Source organism: Melospiza melodia, chromosome 2 (genome assembly GCF_035770615.1).
Source record: "Melospiza melodia melodia isolate bMelMel2 chromosome 2, bMelMel2.pri, whole genome shotgun sequence".
Taxonomy (NCBI): Eukaryota; Metazoa; Chordata; class Aves; order Passeriformes; family Passerellidae; genus Melospiza; species Melospiza melodia.
This window is the reverse complement of record NC_086195.1, coordinates 73,749,783-73,775,880: the sequence shown is the minus strand read 5'-3', so window position 1 is coordinate 73,775,880 and position 26,098 is coordinate 73,749,783. Positions and strand designations below refer to the sequence as shown.

The following is a 26,098-nucleotide window of genomic DNA, read 5'->3' as shown; positions in this document are numbered from 1 at the left end:
CTCCAGTCATTTAGCTCAGCTTAGCTTTTCCCCTTGATGCTGCTTTTTCTGGCATCCACATGGTACTTTCCTACAAAACAGCTTTTTGAAAGCAGCTTCCCCTCTCTGCCTCCCCTCCTGCACATTCATCCCAGTGGCACTTACTCCCGACACTGCCTTGCACACCTCCACAACCCCATCCTATGTGGTCCCAAACAACAGGCCGTCCTGCATTGATTTACCCATTTATCTGCCACATCACATCATGCTGTCCTATCCAAACAGATCCTACCCTCTTGATTAACTTTATTCAGACTTCATTTCTAGCCCAAATTTGTTATTTACTCCCACAAAGTTGCAAACATTATGTACTTGTATTTGGGAGGTCTTCCCTCAACTATGGCTTTCTATCATCAGACTGATTTAATGTGATTTAAAATGTAATTAAGGTACGATGCAAGGTTAAAGAATGGTTTTTTACTTAAGCACAAGGACACATTCTGCCCATGGAAGGTGCTGTGGATATGATCTGTCAGGGCAATGTGTGCCAAGGCACTTTGGCTAAGCTCAAGCAGAAGGACTAGGATGAAGCGATGGATGAACCAAAGCTTAAGCAAAAGCTGAACTCACCTATGCTTCCCTTCCAGAGCTTTTCCTCCTTCCTCTCCTCAGCTATCTGGTTGCTGGTGAGCGAGGTCTGGCGCGAGTGCGTGCCGGCAGCGGCGGCGATGGAGGGCACGGAGCGAGCCGGACGCAGGCTGGCGCTGTCAGCTTTGCCAGGGTCCTTCCGTGACCGCTGCTGAAGGACCTTGATCATGGCATCCTTCTCAATTATTTTGGCGTGGAGATTCTTTATTCTGCCAAAATATGAATGCTCTGCTTACAGGAATGGAAAAAACATTCATATGGGCAGGTCTCCACAGCTGGAGGGAGGTGCCCAGGCAGATGCCCTGCTGCTCTGTCCTGTCTGCTTTTGGATACTTGGGCAAGACAGCTCCCAGCAGTTCCTCCAAGGATAACCAGGCACTTCAAAACAGACAGCATTTCTAGCTATTAAGCCAAAACTTTCCTGCAAGGTCAACTGAACCCATCTATGCTATGGTTTTACTAACCCAGCAGGAGCAGTGGGCAATCCTGACCAGGCTGCACCTTGCTACATTTACAATACAAACACATAGGCAATTTTCACCCCTGTAATGCATTGGGGCCAAATCTGGAAACTATGCTTTGGCAGACTGAGTTAACCCCAGGATTCAGGTCTGTTGTCAGATGGAGTAAAAAGACCTGCTGAAGTGAACTCCTGTTGGTTTCTCTAAGAGGTGGTCTGGGCTCTTCCTTCTCCTTCACTGCTGCATAAACAACCAGCACATGCTATTCAGACCTGAGCAAAGCTCACTACTTCTCTCATACCCTTTAGACTCTAAAGACTCTCAAATCACTAAAAAAATGGGATTACCTGAACTCTTCTCCAGAAATTATTAGCACCAAATCATACTGAACAACTACAAAACTATGTTTTGCAAAAATCTGTACACTTTGACAGTCAAATTACTAGCCTGACTGTGCTGTACAATATATAATGCAATGCAGGTGTATTTTGTGAAGCAGTGAAAGCATTCGTTTTCATCATCACACATTTAATGAGCAATTTAAACACAAGATGCTAATCTATATTTATGAAGGCAGTGGCAAAACTCCACTACTTCCTTGGAAGCAGGATTAGCTTGCATCTGTGAGTGAAAAACAAAACCCAAACCCAGTAAAAACAATCACTGGTATTTTCCACAGCAACAAATACACCTTTTGTATAAAAGTGTCTGCAAATTTATGTCCTTGTATGCCAGACTACTTTTAATAGTGGAACAGCCTCTGCTTTGTAAAAATGTTGGGTTTGCCACAGAAGGCTTAACAGGAAGGTAGGGAGGAAGTTATGACAACAATTCTTTAATCCCTGTTTGAATGCTGAAGAGCAAAACTAAGTCAAAGTGAAGCCAAGCCCATCCTTTCCAGGCATGTAGGAAGGAACAGAAGGGCATCCTGGTTTATGTGAACCCAGCCCCAACCCCACAAGAAGCAGGAGTGGCAAGGCATATCCCTTACGTGTACTCCATGTCCTGGCAGCGGCGGTTGGCTTGCACGATCTCCTCCTCCTCCTGCCAGCCCCGCACCTCCAGCGCCGCCTCGCCGTAGCTGCCGTTGTGCGAGTGGCTCGGGGCATCCCTGGCAAAGGGTTCACCACGGTCAGTCAGGCTCCTCAGACTGTGAGGCTGCCTTCTGCAAGTGACATTGAAACTTGCAAAGAAAACCCCAAACCCATGCTCAAAGAGCAAGCCAGGAATGCTGTCCATCAAGCAGATGGATACCTGGCATCAGGTATCCTGTACCAGGCTACTCTTGGCTTGGGCTGGGTCATTCATGCCATTCATTTAACTGGGTTAAAGGAACAGAGAGCATGCTGGAATCATGATCCACACAGGGATAACAGCCACCCAGAAGGAGAGGGTCAGACAGAGGGACCCATGCACCAGATTCCAAGTCAACAAGACTACATCATGAACCAGTAACAAAGCTCTACACTTTGGAAGTTGAAAAACAGCGCAGTAATTGCTGCCTAGACTGGAGTGTGAAAGGAAAGTCCATCCTGAGTCACACATTTGAACACCTTTCAAAGGGAAAACTCACTTTAGGATGTTTCCTGGGGATTTGGTTCCTAAGAAACTGGGTTGAGAAGTTAACTATCCCATCCTCCTGACCTCTGGGAAGTGTCACTGCCTTTTGTGCTTTTGGCCACCACACTTTGACACAGTCAAACTGGAGACATATCCAGACACAAACAATGTGAATGGGAAAAGGTTTACACTAGGGGATGCAGGAATGGCTGAGGGGAGGAAGCTAGTTCGGACCAGGGAAAATACAGGGAATATCTGTCTTCCAATATTTACAAGGCGATTTAAACATCAACAGTGGTCAGTTGTTCATCCTGTATGCCTGGGAAGGACAAGAATCAATGGAGGTAATTTGCAGTGAAGAAGTTTAGCTTAGCTATCAGGAAAAACATTTTAGTTTGAAGATTAATGAAGTGGTGAAAAGGGTTATGTAGGCAATAAAATTTCCCTTACTACAGGTTTTTGAAACTAGGTTAAACAATCTTGTTGCAGGACAGGGGATGGATGCAGCCATATACCATGTCCCTGCTCACTCTGCTGGGATACTGGGAGGAGCTGCTTTACCTGTGCTGTGTAATTTGGCACCTTGAGACTCCCAGAGGGCATTGCTTCAATTTGATGCCTAGATTTGATAAGCCTTTGGACCCAGTCAGAAGGATAAATCCTGTCTCAAGCAACTATTCTATCTCACAGGCATGACACCCAGGAGAAGTGCATTAACCCTGGCACCGTGACTCAGCAGGGCAAGGCAAGCAACATCCACCCTCAAGAGAACATCCATTCTGTACTATTTTGCCATGCTGTCCATGTGAACAGAGCTGTCTGCTTACAGCAAGGCCATCTTACCTCTCTGTGGCAGCTGTGGCTGCAGCGTTCATGGCAAAGTGCCGGATCGTACTCTCCTCCAGGTACTTCTGCTCCCACTTGGTCATGTCAGCTTCCAAGGCCAGGATCCTCTCCTCCTTCTCCCGCACCAGCTCCATCAGGGCCGGGGCATTATGCTCTGGAAGGCTGCTTGCCTGGTAGCTGCCCTGCCTCTGCCAGTGGAAACAGTGACAGATATTCATGCCCTGCCAAGCATGGCATGCTGACCCTTTTTTTCTCAGTTTTCTGGCACATAGAAAGACACATCCCCATGTCTTTTGACAGAGCCAGGTGAAAATCCCAGGCTAAATCCCTTAGCTTGCAGGAGAACAGGCACATTGACCATATGTGCAGCCCTAGCACGCACTTCCCCAGACCATGCTGACAGAAGCAGGGATTTGGCTGCTACCCTGGATGTGCAGAGATTTCCTGGGATAACCCAAGCCAAGGGTAAAGTAGGAAAAAAAAATAATTGGTAGTTAAAGAAGCAATGAAGCTTTAAAAAATACTTTTCTTGCTGGGACTCCATGCCCATGGCTGGGCAGTGCTAAGTATGGACAGGCAGTTATTACCAGAGGGTTTATATATTAAAGCTGAAAAAAAGCACCTTGTGACCTAGTTACATGTACCCTGTTTAAAACAGCAGCTGGGAAATTATCCCAGCCATGCATTTAAGCTTGTCCCTTCTGGCACATTAGTTCTCTTGTGCCCTCAGGGGATGCTTTCCATGCTGTAACAGCTAACTTTCTAACTAGAGGGGCAGAAGATTCCCAGGCACCTGTGGGGTGGCTCCCACGGGATGCTGACAAGCAGCAATGGGTGCATAACTGTTTCCATCTATGCTGCAAGAAAAGTGCTTGTCCAGGCAGGATTTATTCCACTCAGTTACAGCACTTTAATTTAAGTCACCTAAGCAGCATGGGTAGCTACCCTGAGCTCCTCTCAGTGCTGATAGGGAGGCAGAGGGAGATCCAGTCCTTGGCTCAGCAGAGGGATGAGTGCACAATGAGGGGAGAGGCATGAAGCTCTGGGAGAACTCAGTAGAAATAAATTAATTTTTCATAAATGCAAGAGATTTGTTATACTCCGTGGTGAATGATATTGTGCTGAAGAGGAAACCATGTCTCAGGAGCACTGACTTCTCATTCATGCTGCACCTTGAGGTTCCACTGGCAAAGCTGTACAATTGAAACTAGAGATACCAGGAAAGGGCCGCAGCCTTTGCCTCTGGTGCAGTAACAACATGTTTGGAAGATGCTTTCTGGAAATGCAGTATGGAGTGGCCCTTGGGATCAATGGCTGTGACACTGCTCCTGCAAAAATATTGTCAAACCTCTGTCAGGAAGGTAGTATTTTGGAAGTGTGATCCTGGTCTACAGATGGTATTCTGGAACATCACAGAAGCTTGTCATCTTCTGAGTCAAAACATCTGCCAGCCCTGCACACTGAGCCTGCAGTGCTGACTGGAAGGGTTTGTTTACTGGTCCCAATTAGTGTGTCAGTGATAAGGAAGATTTGCCATTTGGACTCAGCTACCAGCAAGCCAGGGACAGAGGAGATTCTGGCTCACTGTCTCTTTGTGTGCTGGGTCCCTTCTGCTCACTCTGGTAAAAAAATGAGAAAAGAAAATCACCTTTTTTTCTCTGCAATGAGAAAATGTTTCAGTAGCTATAACTTTGATTACTCAGAGAAGATAGCTCTGAAGCAAAAAACTGAGGTATTTTGAAGTAAAGTGAGTCTTTGCAACAATGTGGCTCATAAACAAATAGTATAGATAAAAATAGTAAAAATATCCCAAATTTTCTACCGAATCTTATAGGTAAGACAAGAAGTTAAGAGTATCTTTCCTCTTAAAACTGACTAGATGAAATGGGTGCAGGCATTTGAAAATTATGCCAACCCAACAACCAATTGCTAATTATGGTGCCAAAATAATTTAAAAATAAACAATCTGTAAATTACAGAAGAATTTTCTGCCAAAATGAACAGACATAGCCTGAACTTGCAAGACAAGGATTTCAGCAACAGTCCATACCTGTTACTTAATATATCAATCTGTCCCAGCCTTGGTTCTAGCTTTACATTCATTGAATTTTAATTGTATTTTTCTCAGATGTTCTTTTCTCAAATGGCATTAGCATGTTATATTCTACGTAATTCCCTTGTTAAACTGGAAGAGAGCTGGCTGAGGGGGAACTGAGAAGACTTGAACACCAAGCCTGTGGTGGACTGGGCAAGAAAGACTTAAAACACTTCTATGGCAGCAAGGAAGAGTAGAGATGAATGAGTAGGGTCTGCAGGAAGCAGCAGCCAAGTGAAACCTTGGGCAGGGTGCTGGGGAACCTGCCCTGCCCTGGGGCTGCCAGAAGGAAGGGGATGCTCTCAGGTCTGGCTGCTTCATGACTCTGCAAACTCCCGACACTGACCCTGACCGTAGAGCTATTTCCCAATGGCATCCTGCCAGCAGGATCAGCCCTCTGCTTTCTGGCAGCACAAGCTCTGTGTAACAGCTGCTTTGGTGTCCACTAATGGCTTATAAATAAGGAAAGGTTATAGTAGCAAATGCGTGCGATGACAGATATGGGTGAGTGCTTCAAGAGTTTCAAGAGTTCCAAGAGCATCATGCTTTGCTTATGTTGCTGCTTTTTCCCCAAGCTGTAGTCTGATACATTTAGCATATCTGCTCACTCTCCTCCAGGGCCAATGCCTATGTATTTGGCGTTTGGTGTGGGCTGCATCCTGGAAATTCTCCCTGCAACCTCCTCTTTTTTTTTTTCTTTTCAAGATGACTGGACTTTGTGACTTAGGTATGAAGGTGTTATAACAAAGGAGTAACTGTGCATAAAATACAAGCATAGCAATACCCCTCTAAGGACACAAGGCTGCCGAAAAACAAGGGAACACACACAGAAATTCAAAGGTATACTCCTAGCCCATTCTGGACTGGACTGATATATAAATAATTTATTGTCTGAAGATGATAACACTTGGTTCCAGATCTGTCATGGTTGAAGTTTCTGTGAAACACACACATCAAGTATTGCACAGAACAAATATGGGCCTAGATCTTGGTCCTACCAAATCCCACATCACCCCACTTGGCCTTTTCAATGAAACATCAGCTAAAATTTTTGGGGTGAATCTCACACGTACCACACCTTTCCTCTCCTCCTTCTGTGTGGAGCTGGTTTTTGCACAATCTACCATTGCTAGAGACATGGAAGGACATTTTCCCCTGCCTGCCCTTGGGCAAGGGAGCCAGGACATCTCAGCCCAGCAGCAGGCAGGGTTCAACTGTATCCAGAGCCCCACAGCAGAACGGCCCCATCCTCTGCTGAAGATCAGGAATAAGAATCATAGAGTGATTTGGGTTGCAAGGGACCTTCAAAGATCATCTAAATCCATCCCTCCTGCCATGGGCAGGGAAAACTTCATGAATTCAAAGCTCCATCCAACATTAACACTTCCAGTGACCAGTGACCCTATCCAAAGGAATGGTTTAGGAGGAAAGCCCAAAAATCACAATCCAAAGACAAGGTGTCACCCGGCAAGGCTGCAAGTGACCACCTCTGTTCAAATCAACACCAAAGGCCCCATGCTGGGGTCCTTCCCATATCACCCTATGCTCACCTGCTGCATCCTCAGCGAGTCCAGCTCTCTCTCCAGGCGTGTGCGTAGCCGCCGCTCCATCTGCTCCCTCTTCTCACAGGCTGCCTGCAGCTGTGTCAGCGCCTGCTGCAGCTTCTCCACCTTCTCCACGTAGGCCTGCTTCCTGCGCAGCTGTGGGGCACAGGGCTCAGCAGGCTGCAGGGCACTGTACCCCACCCCGGGCCACTGGGACCCCTGAGCACTTCAGGCACACACTGAGCTTGAGCATGGCTTGGGTCATTTGCTTCCAAGAGGGAAAGGATGGTGTCTTTGATGGGCAGGGAATGTGCACAGCAGGCATTGCTGGGACACAGCTACCCTTTTTGGAAGGAATGCTGCCCCAAATCTTCAACCCATTGGGGATCTGCTAACCATGAAAACCCCCCAGGCCATTTCTAGGCAAGAGCTGTGATGTTGGTGGACACTCTTTGGGCAAATACTCAGGACAAATCCAGTTAAGAGGAATCCCCATGGGTTTTATTGACTGCTGACACTCAGCACACTGCCTGCACCCAAACAGAGGGGTTCTTTCTTCACTCCTGCATATTTGCTCAGCACAGGTGGAACAAGTGGAGTGCCAGCAGCCAGAAGCACTCCCACATACTCCATCCTGTCCATGGTGATCTGTAGATGGGATGTCCTGGCAGCTAAAGCCAGGCCCTCTTTACATCTATAATGCAATTACTGAAGGGCTAAACATGACACAAGGATTTTGCAATGCAGGGTTTTACAGCCAGAGATTGCTCAAGCAGCATACCCCAAAAGGGGTACAAATTCCCCTTCTGTCACCCTAAATCCATCCATGTCACAGGTGAAGTGAAATCCAGACTTGCTTACAGCAAAAGCATAGCTTGGTCTAAACAAACCTCCCTAATGCCCAGCACCAACAACTGGCAGAGTGACCTCCTTAGCCCTGCTGCAATCTAGGGTAATGCTTACAGCTCCCTGGGCTTTCCCTGAAAATTAATGAGATTATAAACCCCACCAGTCTCTGGCAGCAGCATGAAGACTGCATTCCTTAGGAGCTCACTACTTGGCAAGACCCACATAGAAGAGACTTCTTGCTGAAAGTGCTATTTTGGCAGTAGGAAGGTGTTTGTGTCACCTCCAGCCACACCAGCATGGATAGAGAGGGTTAGGGAGCTCCCCCAGGGTCTCTGGCAGCAGACCTCATCTGCTCTCCCATGTCCTGCCAAATGCTGCAGGGTCCATCTATATTACAGCAGCCACAATTTGGCTTTGGAGCAGCCTTTTAGGCCCCAGGGTTCACACTCACACACCTCTGCCCTTGTGGCTGAGGCGATGCTCATGTGCCCACCACTGCCTTCAAAAACAATTTTGCATGAGATATGCAACAAGACAGTTCTCATAAACATTCATAAGTTTATAGGGAGGTTCTCAAGCCAATTCTGACTTTTCTAGTCTGCATGTAGATTCAAAAACAAACAAAAAAAAACCACCAATGCATATAAAACACAAAGTATAAAATCTTGTAATTCAAATTAATTTGGGTTGTCAGTGAAGCATGGATCCATAAGGGAAAGCTGGCTAAAATCAGAGACATGTGACGCTAAGCTCCAACACCTCACAGACACACAGACTCCAAAAAACCCCAAAACTGGATGGCAACTGGAGAGGTACCAATCCATCCTTCTGCTGCATGGTAGGATCAACTGCACATAAAACCTGGCACATATCTCTATAAGCTGTTTACAAAATCACCCAGGGGTAGGAATTACATGACCTATCCCTGCAAACTACTTCACAGCTTATTTTCCTTTACTGCCAGAAAACTTTTACCCTAATGCCTAATCTGGCTTTCTCTTATGCAATTTAAGCAAATTACTTCTTGTTCTGTTTCCAAACTGTGATCTACTAGAGCAAGAAGCATTTAATTAAACAATTCACTTCTTCACCAGATCAGCAAACTTGCCTGAACACTGCTCTTGTCCTGGGAATTAGAAAATAAAGATGAAGAACAGCTAAGGCTAAAAGAAGATCATCCAAGCAAATAAATCTGAGTAAAGATGAGTGGGTCTTGGAAAAATATCTGTGCTAGAAATGTAACTCCAGTCTGAACAATTGAATTCTACAGATACGAGATTTGAATGAAAGACTGTAAGAGATGGAGAACCCACTATCACTCTAAGTAGATTGTTTCAGTGTTCATTACTCTTAACTCTTTATTTTCAGCCTGATTTGTTCAGCTTCAGCCTCCAAACACTGCATCTCATTACTTCCTCTTGTGTTAAATAGAAATGTTTAATCTCTCTACAGCAACCCTTCTTCATCCATCCCTGGATGGATGAAGGGAGAGCAGTGGATTTTGTCTACTTTGACTTCAGCAGGGCTCACCATACTGTCTCTCACAACATCCTCATGGGTAAACTCAGGAACCATGGATGAGTGGACAGTGAGGAGGATTAAGAATTGGCTGAGGAGCAGATCCCAGGTGGGACAGGGTCTGGTTGGAGGCTTGTCACTAGTAGTGTCCCCCAAGGTACAATACTGGGCCCAGCTTTGTAAACCTATGAATCAATGACTTGAGTGAAGGTGCAGGTGCCTCCTCAGCAAGCTGCATGCAGAGACAAAGCTGGAAGGAGCTGCTGATAGCCCAGAGGGCTGTGCACCCCTCCAGAAGGACCTCAACAGGCTGGAGAGATGGAACCTTCTGAAATTCCACAGGGGAAAATGCAGAGCCCTGCAGCTGGGGAGAAATAAGCCCATACTCCAGTACAGGATGGGGGCTGACGTGCTGGAGAGCTCTGCAGAGAAGGACCTGAGGGTTCTCTACTATGTGGGTGTCCGAGCACTGGAACAGATTGCCCAGAGAGGTTGTGGAGCCTCCCTCACTGCAGATAATCAAGAACCATCTGGACACAATCCTGTGCTCTAGGACGACACTGCTTGAGCAGGGAGGTTGGACCAGAAGACCCACTGCTGTCCCTTCTAATCATAACCATTCAGTGATTCATGTTCATGCGCACAGTCTGAAGCTCAGACAGCTTTTCACTTAAACTCTTCCCAGCAAAGAACAGCTTCTGGACCCCAAATAAATTGTACAGCTGCTTTCTGAGCCCTCTCCAATTATTCAGTTTTCTATTCAAAGCATGGAACAGACACGATTCCCGTAGCAGTCTGCTAAATGACATGTGGTAATAATACCACCTACACATTTTGAATTAAATCCTTCTACAAGCAGGCACTCAAGGATAATGCAGATTTATACAGAAGACTATCTTATGTTAATTCAACTTACTCGCTACTGCTTATTTCTCAAGGCTTGATTTAAAATGCTGTTAATTACATGCTGGTGGTAGAACAAATCTGGGCAGATTTACAAAGCAGTGTATGAGCTAGAGCTCTGTTAACAATAATAACAGTCATTTTGATTTGACTGAATTTGTGTTTTCCTCAATATATTCCAAATTATAGTAAAAATCCCTGGCTTAAAATGAAGGTTTAACAGTGCAGCTTATCTTCTGCATGTGTTTAAGTAAGATCCAGAAACATTGGAGACTGTTGAAAAGGTGCTCGGATTCAGCCATGAAAACAGGACAAAAGGGAAAGTGAGTGCTGGAGTTTGGTCATGTGCTGGCAGCCTCAGATTACCTGCACTTCACCCAAGCTGCCTGATACTGCCTTGAACAATTAAAACATCCAGCTGGGCTAAAATTCATTTGAACTGCCCCTAGAATGAAAAAAGAAGCTAAAAGGTACCAGATCAACATGGGTTTGTCAGGCTAAGGACTCTGATATAGTCTGGCAAATACCAAGGCATCACTTTCATATGTCACCTCTGAGACTTCCATGCCCAGGGCAGGAGATTACCACCTCTGTAACACCTACAGTACCCCAGGCAGGAATTTACCACCTCCATAACTCCTACCATGCCCTAGGCAGGTTAGGAGCTCCCTAGAGCTAACCTCTGCTCAGCTCTACCAGTCCACAATCCAGGATCCAGCAGAGGCACATTTCTGTTGAATGGCTTGACTAAAACCTGACTACTGCCAAGCTCTTAGAGCCCTAAGGCTGCAAACATATTTACTACAACACGGCAGGCACAAGGTAGGTTCTTGAACCACCTGCCTGGAGACCACTGTATAAATGCTTCTGCCTTCACTGTTCTCTACTCAGCAAGTCAGTATTACCTGCCAGTACCACACTGACAGTCTGTGGACCAGACACAAGCTAACCACTATTTCTTCCCATCCCCTGCATGATGCCATGAGTGTAGAAGCAGGCATTGCCACCTAAACCATTCCTTTATTCAGCCCTTTGTAATGAAATGCAAATAGAAAACCTCAGGTTGCCTTTCAGCCAAAGAGTGTCAAGTGAATTATGTACAGATTAAAGATATGCTGGTTCCTGCAGCTACCCCAAAGGGACTGCCTCAAATACACCCAGATGGTGAGCAGGCTTTAGCCTAACTAACAAAGGAGCAGTTAAACTTAATGTGATCTTCTTCTTGCTGCTGAGTGCATCCATCCAAGGAAATCGAGTTTTTAAAATGTTTCTAAACAGGGAGTCAGAATGGGCCATTTTGGTCAGGTACAAACCAGCAATGTCTTCAGCACTCACATATAGCACTTTAAATCTTCCAGACTCTAAGTAACCATTGGTTTAGCCTGACAGGGAGTCTGTCATTGTCATTTTACTGTCAATAAAAAACACTCAAAAACCACAGAGGTCAATTCTCCCTTCGTATTTCCAAGACAATGAATGGCACTTAGGTTAATTGCAAATACTAGAGAAAGGCTTTCTCTGCTCCCCACAAGACCCCTTGTATCCCGGCTCCCCTCGCCAGCCCTGGGGAGGGAGCAGGTGGAAAATGAGGCCCTGAAGGGGAGCAGAGCTGCCCAAGATCCTGCCAACAGTCTGTGCCAGAGTCTGAACCTCTACCTAATCTGCTAGGGCAGAGGGTCATCAACAGCCTTCCTGTCACTGATGACCTGCCACTTAGGTAGTAAAGATCAGGCACCTTTTACTCCCCATAAAACATTCTCCCTCTGTTGGTCACAGGGACAGAGATTTTAGGGGTCTGAAAGGTCAAAAGGGCCTGTTTTGACAGTTTTACCCAATCTGCTAGCATGCATAGACTTTCAACCAGTTACTAGATCCATACTTCCCGATTTGAAGGTCCTTAAGGAATACAATAAATTGAGACTTTCTTCACCCATGATGGAGAACTGATATTGTCACTCTTAGGTATAGACAAAACTGAACATTATTTCCACTATGAATTTGTCCAGTTTCAGCTTCCAACTGCTACATATTGCTCTGTCGGTTTAAAGAGTGCCTGTGCCTGGGATTTCGCTTCCTCTCTGAATACCTATTTTCACTATCAGGCTTATATGATTACTTATTGGGATTTTTGCACTTCTTGGGTCTCACAGTATGATAGGTTCTCTTCAGATCTCAAATAAAACCCGCAGCTCTAAATCCTGGTCAGTCAGTCTGCTTCCAGCCAGATCAGCCAGATATTTTAAGATGTGAAGTCACCAAGTCCTGCACTGCTGTGTGCATCTCAAAAGCTGGTACTCTTTGGTGAGAAATGGAATGCACTAACACCACATGTCTCTATCACAGTCCCAGGCCAGTGAGTAGTCAGTTTTTTATTCAATTTTTCTGTTAAATACTACCATTACCTCAGCCACCAGCTAGCTGAATTTAATCTTCCTCCATGTTGAAGGCTTTGCTCTAGACACAACTATGGTCTCCTTTGCTAGCTTGTTTGGCTCAGTATTGTGTAACTACACATTTTCTCTATAAAAGGGCAAGTGCAAGGGAAACAGGAAGACCTAGCACCCTGTGGGTAGAAGAGAATCAGGACTTGGATGGAGAAAGGTCTAACCATGAGCCATGTGCATCCTCAGAGCACAGAAATATTGTCCATGCCTCACCTCCTCTTCCAGCTTGATAACCTTGGCTTGTGCATTGTTTAGGGCCTGGTCAAGGATTTCAATGTGCCTCCGCTGGTCCTCATTGGCTGAACGCAAAGCTGCCAGCTCCATCTCCAACTTTTCCTTCTCCTTCAAGTTCTCTTTGTCTGAAAGAAAGACAAGAACAAGAGCCACTCCATGAGGAAAGCTCACAGACCACACACCAGAGGAAAGCTGCCACCTCCCTAGAAGAACAGAAATTATGAATAGCAGCAGCGAGCAGGGCCTTTACAACACAGTGGGCAAGGAACTCCTACTGGCAGGGCTCAGCCCCTCAGTGCCCAGCCTTACATCAGCAGCAGAGACCAGTGGCAGCTTGGGCTGCATCTGTACCAGCAGAGCTTGTGGCCCCCAGCACTACCTCAGAGCTTTCCATTCTGCTGAACTGCTAGCACATCCCCCAGAAACACTCTGGCTTGCACCAGGTACCCCTTTTTTACACAACACCCTGCATCAAGAGCTGCTGATAGCTGCCAGCTTCAATTCTGCTGCCTTATGTGCTGGCCAAGAAGCCTCAGCCCCATGGATGTGGGCTGTGCTGTGCCTCGAGCTTTTTATTTGCAAAGATGGAGATCATGACGCACAGAAAATTTGAAGAAGCCAAATAGTAAACACAAATCTGTGCTGGACAGGCTGAAAATGGAAAGAGGGGAAAACGGGAACAAAGAATATGATAGGAGGCCTCTGTACAGGCTTCCTCTGCCCATGCAAAGAAAAGGGAGGCTGTGGGAGTCATTTCAGGCCTATGGGGCTCTGGGTGACCTTCCAGACCTGCAGGACTTAAGGATCCAGTGGCCAGTGCTCCCCTTCTGTTAAGCATTAAGAGTGAGACTAAAGCACGTAGATAACCTCTGTGCTGAAAAATCATCCCTTTTTTGGGTAAGATTTAAAACAACATTAAAAAAATAAACAACCGGCTAAATTCAGTCTGCTCTGCTCACATCTTTGTCTCCAGCAACACATTGCAGGCCCACCATTGACTTTGCTGGCAAACTGCCTGGGGAAATGCTTGGCTCCATCTGCTTCTGCCCTGACAGTGCTGAGAAGCCATTTCTGGGAGCACAAGTGTCACAGGCCAATCACTGGTTCCCTGATGTCAGAACACAAACAGTTAATGACTGGAGTGAGCAGGGGATCGAGGTTTCTTTCAGTCACATCTGAAATTTCAAAATCTGGCCTTCGTTCTGAATGACAACAAATATAGATACTTGGAAGGCCTCCAGGAAGGAAAATTTCCTCCAAAAATTTATTTGGCATCAATTAAATGTTGTTTTGATTTTTGATTTTTTAAAACATAGCATTACATAATTTATTATTTTTTAACTGAAGTGAAAAGTTGTTTCAAAAACACTGAAACATGGGAAACCTGCCCCAAACATCCAGCCCACACCATCCAAATGTGGCCGCTCAAGCTGGAAGCCCAATCATCCACCTTCCCCCAAGCAGGGTCAGAAAACTTCTCATGGTCAAAGCCATTCCATTTTAGACCTGAACTACCCCCAGCAGAGCCACATTCTTCCTTAGTATGAGGTGGGATGACAACAGGTTTAATTCACACACCATCAGCAGGTGTCTGCAGCGAGGTGAGATGGACGCAAGCTGAGCCATGTGTACAAGGCAAAAGTGGACGAGGTGAGCTCAAACCCACCCACCTGTCCTCTCATTTATACCACCAGGAGGAACTCAGCACCTCATAAAAACTGCTGGTGCCAATACCATCATGGTGGTCACTGCAAAGCCCACAGGCAAAGCCCAGTGAGTGCTGTGGACACTGCACCACTGACTGCCACCATGAGCCATCTTGGGATGATGGTGGCCTTCCTCTTCCCTTGTTGGCATGGGATTTTATGTTAGACGTGCAGACCTCTTCCTTCAATGTGAAAATATTTACTTCAATCAGATTAGCCAGAAGGAACATTAGTATCTATTGTAGAAAAGTGTAAATCTGGGCAAATTATCAGGAAGCTAATGTCATTAGAGGGTGAGGAAGCTGGAAGATGAATGCTATTTCAGCCCTCCACTCCACCACCTCATGCTGGGACCACACATGCTCTGCTCTGGATTTGAAACCCGTGTTTCACGTTACACATGGGGATAACATAACAAAGCAGTGCTTGGGATCCTCATTTTCAATTTCCATTCATGGAAGTTGAAGTCCTCAGCCTACCCCGTTGCACTGTGCTTTCTATCCTGCCAAGAGGACTAATTATACACAAATACACAAAATAATCACCACTAGAAAGCTGGCAAGAAAAATTTCCTGAACAGCTCTCAACATTTCTCCATGTCAGCTTCATCCTGTAAAATTCTAGATGTACATTTTATAAGTTCTTTACTTGCATTCATTTTTAGTGATGAAGGACTTAGTTGAACATATCTTAAATTCTCTTCAAGTGCAAACAAAGTATCCTTAAAGTCTTAAAACACTGTTTTACTGCACTACCCTTGCATATACCTTTTTAACTAAAGATCTCTAATTAATAACTATTTCTGTGTTCTGCTGGGTCACTGCCATACCCCATTACAGAACAGCTCCCAAAAGACTTCACTGTTGCAGCTCACAGTTGTAATCTCACAGCTTTCTACAGACTGACTCTGACTGTTGTACCTCCACACACTGTGGATATTACACTTGTATTCCAGCTGGGTAGAGGAAAGGGGATGAAGCAAGGAGGCTGCTTCAGTACTTCTCAAACAGGCTTTCTGACTTGTCAGGCTGGGCAAGTGCATCAAAAGTAGACAAGTCTTGAATCTGCTTTGAAATGGAAACTTTAGACAAAAAGATACAGGCATGAGATGACACAGACTCAGTGTAACTCAGATGTGACTCCCACCTTAGCAAACATTACATCTGAGTATCAACTTATTTGACCATCTCAATACAACCCAAGCTGATTTTTGCCTTGCTCTGATGCTGCAGAGTGGCAACATGGACATATTTTAAAGACAGTCCTTGCTACTACAAAATGACCACTGCTGGCAGAAGAAAATATATCAAGTTACAGCAGCTGGAGACTAATTTGGCTGCAGGAGATTTCCTGCAAACAAGAGTGGTTCCCATAGCACATCCCTTGCAGCACTTCCAATAATTTCTCTTATGCAGGTTTTCATTTCCCAGTGGTGGCTCTTCACTCACAGCTGTCAATTCCACAGATGCCTTCCAGTGACCATGCCTTTCCTCAGTGAAACCTGAGGGACTTCTTTAGTCTCTTGTCACTCTTGCAGCTCCTGACATAGCAAGTGTGTGGAGGAGCTCTGTCATCTGCCATCACGGGTCACAGGTGTACACCATGGCAGCTGCTGCCAGTCACCCTTGGACCAGCTGATGTACCAGGATGGGGCACAAGAGTCACCTCTCCTGCTCACCTAGATCAAGCTGTATCCCAGCCAACTCCAGCGGCCCAACCTTCCCAAACAGCCATGGCTGTGAGACAGGGGATCAAGAGCAGGATGGGCCCTCATGCTCCAACAGCCTCCCCAGACTGACTGACAGAAGGCATCTGAAAGGAGGACAGGACCTTGTTGCCAGCTCCAAAGACCTTTCAGCAGCTGGTATCCACCCCATATTAATAAGCAAAATAAATGAATTTGTATTTACACCAAGCAGCCAAATACGAGAAGGTTTTCCACAGCTTTAATAAATTCTCTACACATCAAATAGGGCCAGGTTGCCAGACATTTCCCTGCAGAAGGGCAGCAGAGCTACTGTCCATCTGTCCATCTGCCCAAGCCTCACTCAGTCCTCTGCAGCTGTGGTTTGATGCTGATAAAGCTGGGCCAAAGGAGGCCTGGAGCAGCAATGCAGATTATTTCCTGATTATTTCCGGTCTGGAAATGGGAACACTTCTTTGCCTGGGATATTTGGGACAGAGATATATGCACAAGTTCATGGCACATGAACTGAACACTCCCACAAAGTGTAAGGCTTTATCAACACACTGCTAAAACTGTCCATGCATCCCCACTAACAGATGTGGAGCCATGTGGATGGGCACAATCTGTCTCAGACACCTGGAAAAACAGTGCTCCCACAGTTCAGAAATCCCAAAAAAACACACAGAATTCTCACACTCCATCAAAATATATTTTTCTCAAGATATGAGGATAATAAGCTGCACTGTAAGCTTTCTCTCAGCCCTATGTCCTTGAAACCATCCTAAATCATCCTGCTTCTTCCTTTCCACAGCATCTCTCAGCCTCCTCCTAAGTGTCTCTTCTCTTGCCTGTATGGGCCTATATGCCTCCATCAGTCACTGCTTCACGGCTTTCCTTAAAAAAACCCTTTCCCCTGAAAAAACATCACATAATTACCTTTTAACTAACATGGTGTGATTATTTTCCAGCCCTGCCTAGCACTCAATTTTTAGAGGCATGTGGCCTGGCTTTGTCTATTATAATTGCAAAGAATAAGATTTTTTTGTCACCTGTAGTCTCCATCTCAGAGTACATGACTGCTCTGCACTGTTGCACTGCTAATGGAAAGCTCTGTGAGGAACTGAGAAATGGTCCTTGAACATCCTTCTTTGTCAGATTTCTTTTTCTGGGAGTCTTTCTCAATACTGGAGTTTTACCATAAAAAAAATGCTATGCAGTATTACCAGCCTCAATAATCTTATCTTTCTTCAGCTCATCACCAGAGTGGCTTAAAAATGACAACTTTTAGGAAACTGTGGATGTTGGAGTCTTCTTATATAACTTGGGTCATGTTTCCCATCTGTCCTCCATAAACATAGGGACTAGAAATCTGCTTTTGCTTTCCCAATGAAAATTTAGATTTGCATTTACTAACCTGCATTTACTTAATAACCTGCCACTCTTTGGAATAAAACCAAAACATCACCTTCACAACAAACCTTCTTCTCTTCTTCTAAAATGGCTATTTCAATCTCAGTGTATTTAAAGCAGCTAAAACTCAGTTTCCTTCTTCTCAGTTTTCTGCCTGTGCTTCCTATAAAAGACATGAGGAAGATAAAAACTGTGCTTGCAAAAACCCCCAGGTGAGGAATGAGGTGCAGCCGAATCCCAGCCACAGTCTGCCCCAGTGGAAGACTCAGACACACACGAACATCAGGGTATAAATGCAGTCAGCAAAAGAGGATTTCCAAGCAGAACCTTTTATGGACTCTGAGAGGGGTGTTTGTTAGGCAGACACCCTGATATCGAGGTCAGCACTGTGCATGTCCCAGCAGCCCAAAGAACATGACTGAAGAGACCTGCTTTACATGTGCCCATTTTTCTATTCTTGGAAGCACTCTGCATTGCATTAGTAACATTTAGCTCGCTGGCCTAGCCAGGAGACACTCCAAGCATCCAGACCTTCTTATGTGACAGGATCCAAAAAGCTATATTTGTTTGTAAGCTGTGAATTGATGGCAGCAATATGCTGAGTGCACAGCACAAAGTTGCACTGCTAGATATTTACCAGCAGAAGCACAGAGCATGTTTATGTACTGGAAAAGAACTCAAACCAAGTCCATCCTGGGTATTTAACTCCTCCTTGTAGCTAACAGCATATGGCAACACTGCCAGGCTGTCTCTACATGAAGAAAACAGATCCTGGTCTCCAATTTCTACTGAGCAGCTTATCCCATCTGAACTCTTCCCAAGGATGACAAGATTTATACAGCAATGCAATTTCCTTAAGAGATCATCCCATTGCATTTGCAGCAGTATCTGCACACCTTTATGCCATTTGCTAATATGGCAAAGCTAACGTGTCATGGAAAAGATCACGGGATTCTCTTCTGGTTTGTGCACACGTGTACCAAACAATCAGCTGTGCTGGCATCATCGCTGCTGGTGGGAGCCAGGAGAAGGCTTTCCAGCATTTGGAGCAGCCGCTGGACATTGCAGGGCTGGTGGTGAGACATGTTGAATAGTACCAAACTCTGCAATGGAGGTGGATGGTTCTGCACTGCAGTTGCAGCTCATCTTCCAAGGAAGCTCTCGATGCGATAAAACAGAAGGATGAGCTGTACATAGCAATGAGCTTCACTGGGATTTCAGCTCACAAGATGCTGCACAGCTTCCAGGTGGCTGAAGATGCTTAAGATACGAAAGAAGCCACACACTGCCACACAGCATCCCGCTGCTCAGGTTGGATAGTCACACACACATCAGTGTATGGCAAGGAAATCAGCAGCACTATGGCCAGTCATTATGGGAGACTGGGAACGGATGCTTCCATAGCAAGAGAAGCTCTTGCTTCTTTGTCACTTTGACAAATCTTTGTCACTTCAGTCCTTGGTAAAAAGCATGGCTGAGCTCTGCTCTTTCTGCTGTTAGTCAAACCATGGCACTGATAACTAGTCAGCAGAGCTCATTCTGAGCTTCTCCCAGCCAAGACAAGAATCTGGCTCCTCTAAAAAGCATGCATCTTTAGAGATTATATCTGCAAGCAACACTTCACAATTTCAGATAAATATTTATCAAAAATAAGCTAAGTTGTGTTGCCATTAACTCCCACTGCTTGGTTCTGGTGCTCAGAGAGAAAAAACCCTACCCCAAACAATCCAGTCTGCAGCTTAAACAAGACTGTGTGATGAATTAGCTGAGTAAAACCAAGCCACAAGCAGAATAACAATTAATAGCAAAGTATTCACCTCCACTCCACTATGTATACATGTGTGCATGTATATATGCATATATATATATCTGCATCTTCCAAACAGATCAGCACAGTACTCACTCTGAGTGGCATAAAGGCCCTCTGTTGCCTTATCCTCGTGCCCATCGAAGTCTCGGCTGGCCAGCTGCCTATTGGCTGTCTCCAGTCGTTCTGCAAAAAACAGGAAATACTTCAAGTATAAATATATGTATATAAAATTGTAGGCCAACCAAGAAAATAAGATGCATGCCAGCAGAGAAGTATAAATAGACTCTCTGAAGGAGGATATTAAAATGGAGGCTGACACATACATAAAAGATGAGGCCTTTGACCTCTTCCATGAAGCTGTGTTATTCAGATTCACAGAAACTGGAAGAAAGTCTCTGCCATTCACAGCTGACATGCTCAGGCAATCATGTCTCACACTACTCAAAATGCACAAGGCATTTGCAATCTGAATTACCCAACTGTGTAAGGAGATGGCTGCTTTCCTGCAGTGAAGAGCTGCCCCTAGTGCAGCAAGACATCCTGGGGAACAGGAGCCCCCAGCCCAGCGACACCACTCCTTGAGGATGCCCCAGGAAAGAAGGCATTTTCTGCAGACAAGGACAGCTTTCCCTGGAAAAGTCCTGCCTTCAGAAACTTCCCCCCTCAAAGAAGACAATGTGTCCCACTTACATCATTGCAAAAAATGTAAGTCAGCTTGAAAAAGGCACCTCACTGCAGGAGCAGTGAGTACCCAAGTAGGCCCCATAGGGAACCTGGATGGGCGACAGTTACCCAACATATCCTCCATTTGCTTTCTCAAAAGGATACACCCTCAAATTTAAGTTTTTTAAAAAAGAGATAACCTTTGATACTGGGCTACCGACCTGTGAAGGCATTGATCTTGGAGATTTATGGGTAACACAGCACTGTTCTACATTACAATTTGCTCTTTAGCTCTTTAGGAGTGGGCAGGTGTCTCAGTTTGAGATAACAAGATACTGTGACTGGTGGCCTCGCTGTCAAATCCTATTTTCAAGTGTTAAACACAAAGGCACCATCTGGAGCCGATTCTTACACTTTGCCAGAAGGTATTTTTGCCACCAGGAGGGTGACAGCAGTTTTGTCTAATGCCAATGAGGAAGGCCTTATTTCTCATGATGTGTATCCAAATATTGTGTGAAGCCACTCCTCTAAAGCCTGCTGCTCTGGAGCTTGTTAGTGAAACACCACGCCAACCAAAGGGTGAAAAAAAACACAAGCAACTGTAACGTACCACGGAGATCCCTGTTGAAGTCATGAAGTCTCCTAATTTCTCCTTCGAGTTTGTTTCTCATCGCTTTGTCCAGGGACTCCCTCTTAGTGGTGGTCTTCACCAAACCTTCATAAGCTTCTGAAATCCTCTGAATCTCAATCTCAAACTGAAAGGAGAGAGAGTTCTCATTAAAGCCCTGCAGGAATGTATCCCATTCCAGAGTTTGCCCAGCACATTCCAAGAACACAAGGGGTCAGGCAATGCTCATGTCCAGTGTCATGCCAGCCACCAACTCTGCAATGACCGATCTCCCTGGCAGACAATGGCACAAAGCCCCAGCAATGCTGGTGGCTCCTGCACTGGGGACCTCCATAAACACCCTGTGGGGCAGCTCATCATGTCACAACACCCCAGGACACCCCACTGGCAGCTCCCAAAAAAGCTTGAGGTGGGCTAGACTTGATGGAACTGCTTGGTTGCCTTTGGTCTATGACCAAGGTGACTGTTTTAATGCCACCCAAGAGGAGAAAAAACAAGAAATGGTGTACTTGTGTGGGCTGTATTCTCTCCTAGAAAGGGTGTAGGAGGCAACATTTATTGTTCAACAGGTCCCTGATCCAGAACTTCTCTCTGAGTTCTGAATGTCACTAAAAGTATTTTAGACTCAGCTCTGGCCTCCGGTCACTTTTAAAATACTGTGATCCATTCCTTTCCATCCTTGACTGAAGACTGCTTTATACAAGAGAAACTCTCTGTAACAAACAGAACCAATTGTTTTGGGTTTTTAATCTTCTTAACTTCACCTTCTTGAAGTCTGGCAAACTGCAGGCAAGGTATGCAGAGGAATCCCTTAGTGGTGAACTTGCATTTTAAGACCTAAGCCCAGCAGACTGACAGAAGAATAGTCCTGAGTAGAGTTTTGCTGTTCAGCTCAATCCATCCAACTCTTTTAATAAGATAATATCATGTTAAGTGATGCAGCTTTGGTTGAATTATTGCTGCAGAGATGATCAATGCTGATGTGGGAATCTGTTCCTGCATGCCTGGCCCTTGTGTTTGTGGAGAAAGGGTTGATAATGTGCACAGGCTGGAAAACCAAAAGACACACATGGCCTCCCACGTACCTTTCTAAATCTGGTGCTTTTTTGGTCTCTTGATTCATGGGTGGGACAGATTCATGATTTTTGAAGCCAGGGTGCAAGCTCACCTCCGCTTGCTGAAGAGCTAGGTTCCTCTCAGTAAGCTTCAGGCATGATTTTCCAGCTGCAGTACTTGCAGAATGAGAGCTCCAGGGACACTGGAGCTGTCACCCCTCTCTGGGTGTGTAGGCTCCCACAGTGAGGCTCCAGCAGCCTGGACCACTCTGTGGAGACACAGCCCGTGGGCAGGCAGCACCTCCAAACCATGCACCAAGGAAAGCCTGGCAGAGCCATGAAGGGGAAACCTGATTACCTTCCCCAATTTCTGCTTCCAGCTTGTTCACAAGCACAACAGCTGAAACAAGTGGGGAGATTCAGACTAGCCATGAGAAAGCATTTCTTTACTGAGTGGGTGGTCAAACCCTGGAACAGGTTTCCCTAGAGAGATTGTCCATGCCTCCAGCCTTTCAGTGCTTTAGAGGCATATGAACAATGTCCTTAGCAAGATGCTTTAATTTGGTTCTCTCTGAATTGTTCAGGGAGTTGGTGAGCCACTGTCTGCAGGAGAAGATGCTTTCTCCAGACAGCTCCTACCACAGTAGAGTAGATTTGCCAGCACAAAAGTGGCTTTCCACAGCCTAACAGTCTGGCCCAATGCAGCTGGTTACCACAAGGGCTCTGCTTGGCCCTCTACATGCTGGTATTTCCCAAAACACATCACCACACCGCCTGCAGCCCTGGAGGCAAAAACTTCCTGTAGCAAGTGCTCCATCAGCACAAAATTAAAGGAGAGCAGAAGAACAGCCATAAATTGTGTTGGTGTTTCTCAACAGCTCTGGGATTTCCTTCTCCTTCTTCCATGGAGGAAAAAAAAACAATTCAGCCTTTTCTCTGCCTGGTAGCTCCTGGAGCCAACCCAGTCAAACAACCCACACATGTGGCATGGGGAAGAGCCAGCCCAGCCTAGCAATTAAACTTCAGCAGTTAACACTACTCAGAAAAGAGAAAATCATCCAAAAAGTTCAAAATGAAATGCACACAATTCCTCTTCCAACTTTTTTAGGTAAGAAAAAAAGGCAACTCATCAAACAGCAGCGGGACTCATATCAGCACCTTGTACGTCTCTACAAAAAGTCTGTTCACACACAACTGAGAATGTGACAACCCTCAGAACTGAGCTGTTTGTGCAAATGCCCAGGGAGTCCTACAAGTCAGGCTGACTTTCTCCAACTTCTTCGCCTATTCTGTAATGAATAAAAGTGATGGGAAGGTCGTCCTACCTAGAATAAAATTGTTATCCACAAACAAGAAGTACTCATTCCTGACCTTTCCACTTGCAACAAGAGTTAAGAGTTTTCACATCCAAAGTACATAATTTAACTCAATCACATTTTCAGAGGCAATGTTTGTGGGAACTGAGGAAGACCTGCCCTGACCTTGTGTTCAAACACGGCAAAAGCAGCATGGGAGGGATACCATGTGTTAGAGATTTGGTTTCCTGAAGAAAGAATGCACTTGAGTATGTGTTTCACTTTAATACTCTGCTTACATTCCCCCAAAGTCAATGGGACTCAAGTCCACACTTTATTGACTGAAGAAAGACTTCAGCCCATGCTTGAATACCTTTCTGTTGGTGTCTGATGCAATAGACTTGCAGGGCATCCAAGATAAAGAGAGAACCATTTCTAAGGGTGAAAGAAACTAGAATATTTATAGGGCATTACACTTAAATACCTTTTACTGAACAATGCAGCTTTTGTAAAATTAATAGCTGGAATATTTCTTTTTGCCCACAAAGGCCACAGGAAGTCAGTAATAAAGTTTTTGCAGATTTCTTCATGAATAGTTAACATTGCTGCAAAATTTTTTTCTAACTAAGTTTAGGAAATTCTGGGAATAAACTCAACTCATCTTGTTGCAGAGGAGGCAGAAAGGACAGCAGCCACAAAACACTTGGCCTTTTTCCTAATCTGTTTCTTTTTCCTAATCTGTTTGAACAGATTGTCACAAATTTCTCCCAAAGCTAAGGAGAAGCTTCTCCCTAAGCTGGGACATAGTCTCTGAGAGCTGCTTCTTCTTCTCTGAAGGGCGTCTCCCTGATCCACACAGCATACAAAAAAAATTGAGCTCCCATATAGACTCCTAAATTCAGAGAGAAAAGACCTGCAGTCTAAGCTCATTTGTGTATAAGTGGTGGGAAGACATAAATGAAATAGTATTACAGCGTCCTAAGTAAGTTATTAGGTCTGAACTCTTAGGACCCAAAGCCAGCAGATGTGGTGAGCATCTCTGATTTGCCTTCAGTGAGCCTCAGTTTTAAGCAACTTCTACTTCATTAGATCCAACTCTTCATCTTCTCACCCCAGGCAGTGCGCAAGACATCACCCTCCTGCACTGAAAAAACCTGCATATTTATAGAAAAGAGCATGCAGGATCTCTTAGAAAAATGGGTTTCAAGTAAAATCTTTATCAAATGGTCCTTTCAGATAAGGGGACAGTGCTTTTAGAACCAAAATGTTCAAATGCATAACTAATATCAGTTCTTAGAGGACTGGAGAAGTAACTGAAAGCCTCTAAGGCAACCCAGTTCATCAATTTCATAACAATGGACAACCCCACTGGTGGCTGTTACACTTCCTAAGAGTGTGGAGCACCACATGAGCTTATTGTGGCAGGCAAGAATGCTTGGGAGAAAAAAGAACGTGCTCTTCATATGGTTCTCACCTGCATCTCTAACCCCTGTGCAGATGGTGCAGGACCCTGCTGCACCAGGAACATACTGCCCATGGGAGACTTCCAGGGAAAGCTCCAGTGAGGCCAGCATGGAAGATGGAAGGGGAAAATACCCAGTTGAGAGATACCTGATGGACTGCTCTGTTTCATCCTGAAGACAGTAGAGCCCACAAGGCTCTACTGTGAGACCACCATGGAGAGGCAGTAGTTAGAAGCAGCCAGTGGTGCATCCCCACTACAGTGACGCAACTATGAAGAACAGTGTCCAAAGGCAGAAGCACCAAGATGTTATCCTGGCCAGGGATAACCATCCCGATCTCTAGACCTACCTTCTGCAGTTTGTCTGCCTTCTCGTAGTAGCCCTCCAGCTCCTGCCGCAGCACGTGGTTCTCCTCGGAGAGCATCTCCACCATCTGCTGCGCCCGCTCCACGATGGCAAAGGCGTCGGGTGTCAGCTGCTGGCCCGGCAGCGTCGGGGTCTGGGCAGCCACGGGGGCCGGCAGTGGGGGCAAGGAGCCTGGGAGCAGAGGGCCAGCGGTGGCCTGCGAGGACATGGGGCTGTGCTGCTGGGCCGGCGGCGGCGGGAAGGGCGGCGGGCATTGTCGGCTGTGGGAAAACACACATGGGAGAAGTGTCAGAGCCGCACGCCCTCGAAATGCTTACGGGAGCTTTCACCTAGTGGCTGCATGGTTTATTAATAGTGTTCTAACTGGAAAGTCACGACTCCTAAATGCCAACAATCGCAGCAGAGACTGGGTAAATTGCCTTCTTGCCTGCTCTTGACAGTGACATACACGTCTGGTATGAGCGCATAAAGGAAGCACTGACTCAAAACCAGCATTTTTGCCTAGGTGTGCAGCTAATACTTCAGCAGCCACCAGCCTCTTCCTGCCTCCCCTTCCCACCAACACCATGGCTGAGAAGCATAAGCTGGCAGGCTTGAAGAAAACACAAGGGATGCATTACTCACCCTTCGAACACCACTCCCTGCCCAGAGCAAGACCAGTGGATCAGCTGAGCTGGGAGGCAAGAGGAAGTGATGTGAGCAAAGCAGCATCCCTGAGTGGCTAGAGCAAGTAGAAGAGGAAGTGCTGCTGCAGAACTGCTGGAGGCAGCCCCATTCAATCACAGCGAGCCATGAAAGCCATCCTCCAGTAGGAGACCTCATTGTGTCACTTTCCCATTAAGGGCATCTATCACTCACCAGACTCATATCAGGGAAAAATAACCAGTAAGCTGGTAGTGGATCTGCTTGTAAGCTAGGCTTGCTGTCAGCAGGC

At 45.7% G+C, this 26,098-nt stretch overlaps 1 protein-coding gene across 5 annotated transcripts in view; it reads right to left on the bottom strand.

Annotated features, from left to right (window-relative positions):
• The window catches only part of AMOTL1 (angiomotin like 1), an 81,202-nt gene that overhangs the window by 4,213 nt on the left and 50,891 nt on the right, over positions 1-26,098 (bottom strand). For 4 of the 5 annotated variants that reach the window (XM_063148875.1, XM_063148874.1, XM_063148876.1 and 1 more), the window contains 8 exons: positions 25,148-25,424; positions 20,968-21,112; positions 19,788-19,877; positions 13,061-13,206; positions 7,140-7,289; positions 3,492-3,682; positions 2,080-2,253; positions 610-836 (listed from right to left, as the gene is read on the bottom strand). In XM_063148875.1, the coding sequence (XP_063004945.1) occupies positions 610-836; positions 2,080-2,253; positions 3,492-3,682; positions 7,140-7,289; positions 13,061-13,206; positions 19,788-19,877; positions 20,968-21,112; positions 25,148-25,424 (1,400 nt within the window). The remainder of the gene's footprint in view (positions 1-609; positions 837-2,079; positions 2,254-3,491; positions 3,683-7,139; positions 7,290-13,060; positions 13,207-19,787; positions 19,878-20,967; positions 21,113-25,147; positions 25,425-26,098) is intronic. The other variant, XM_063148877.1, reaches the window with a different exon arrangement.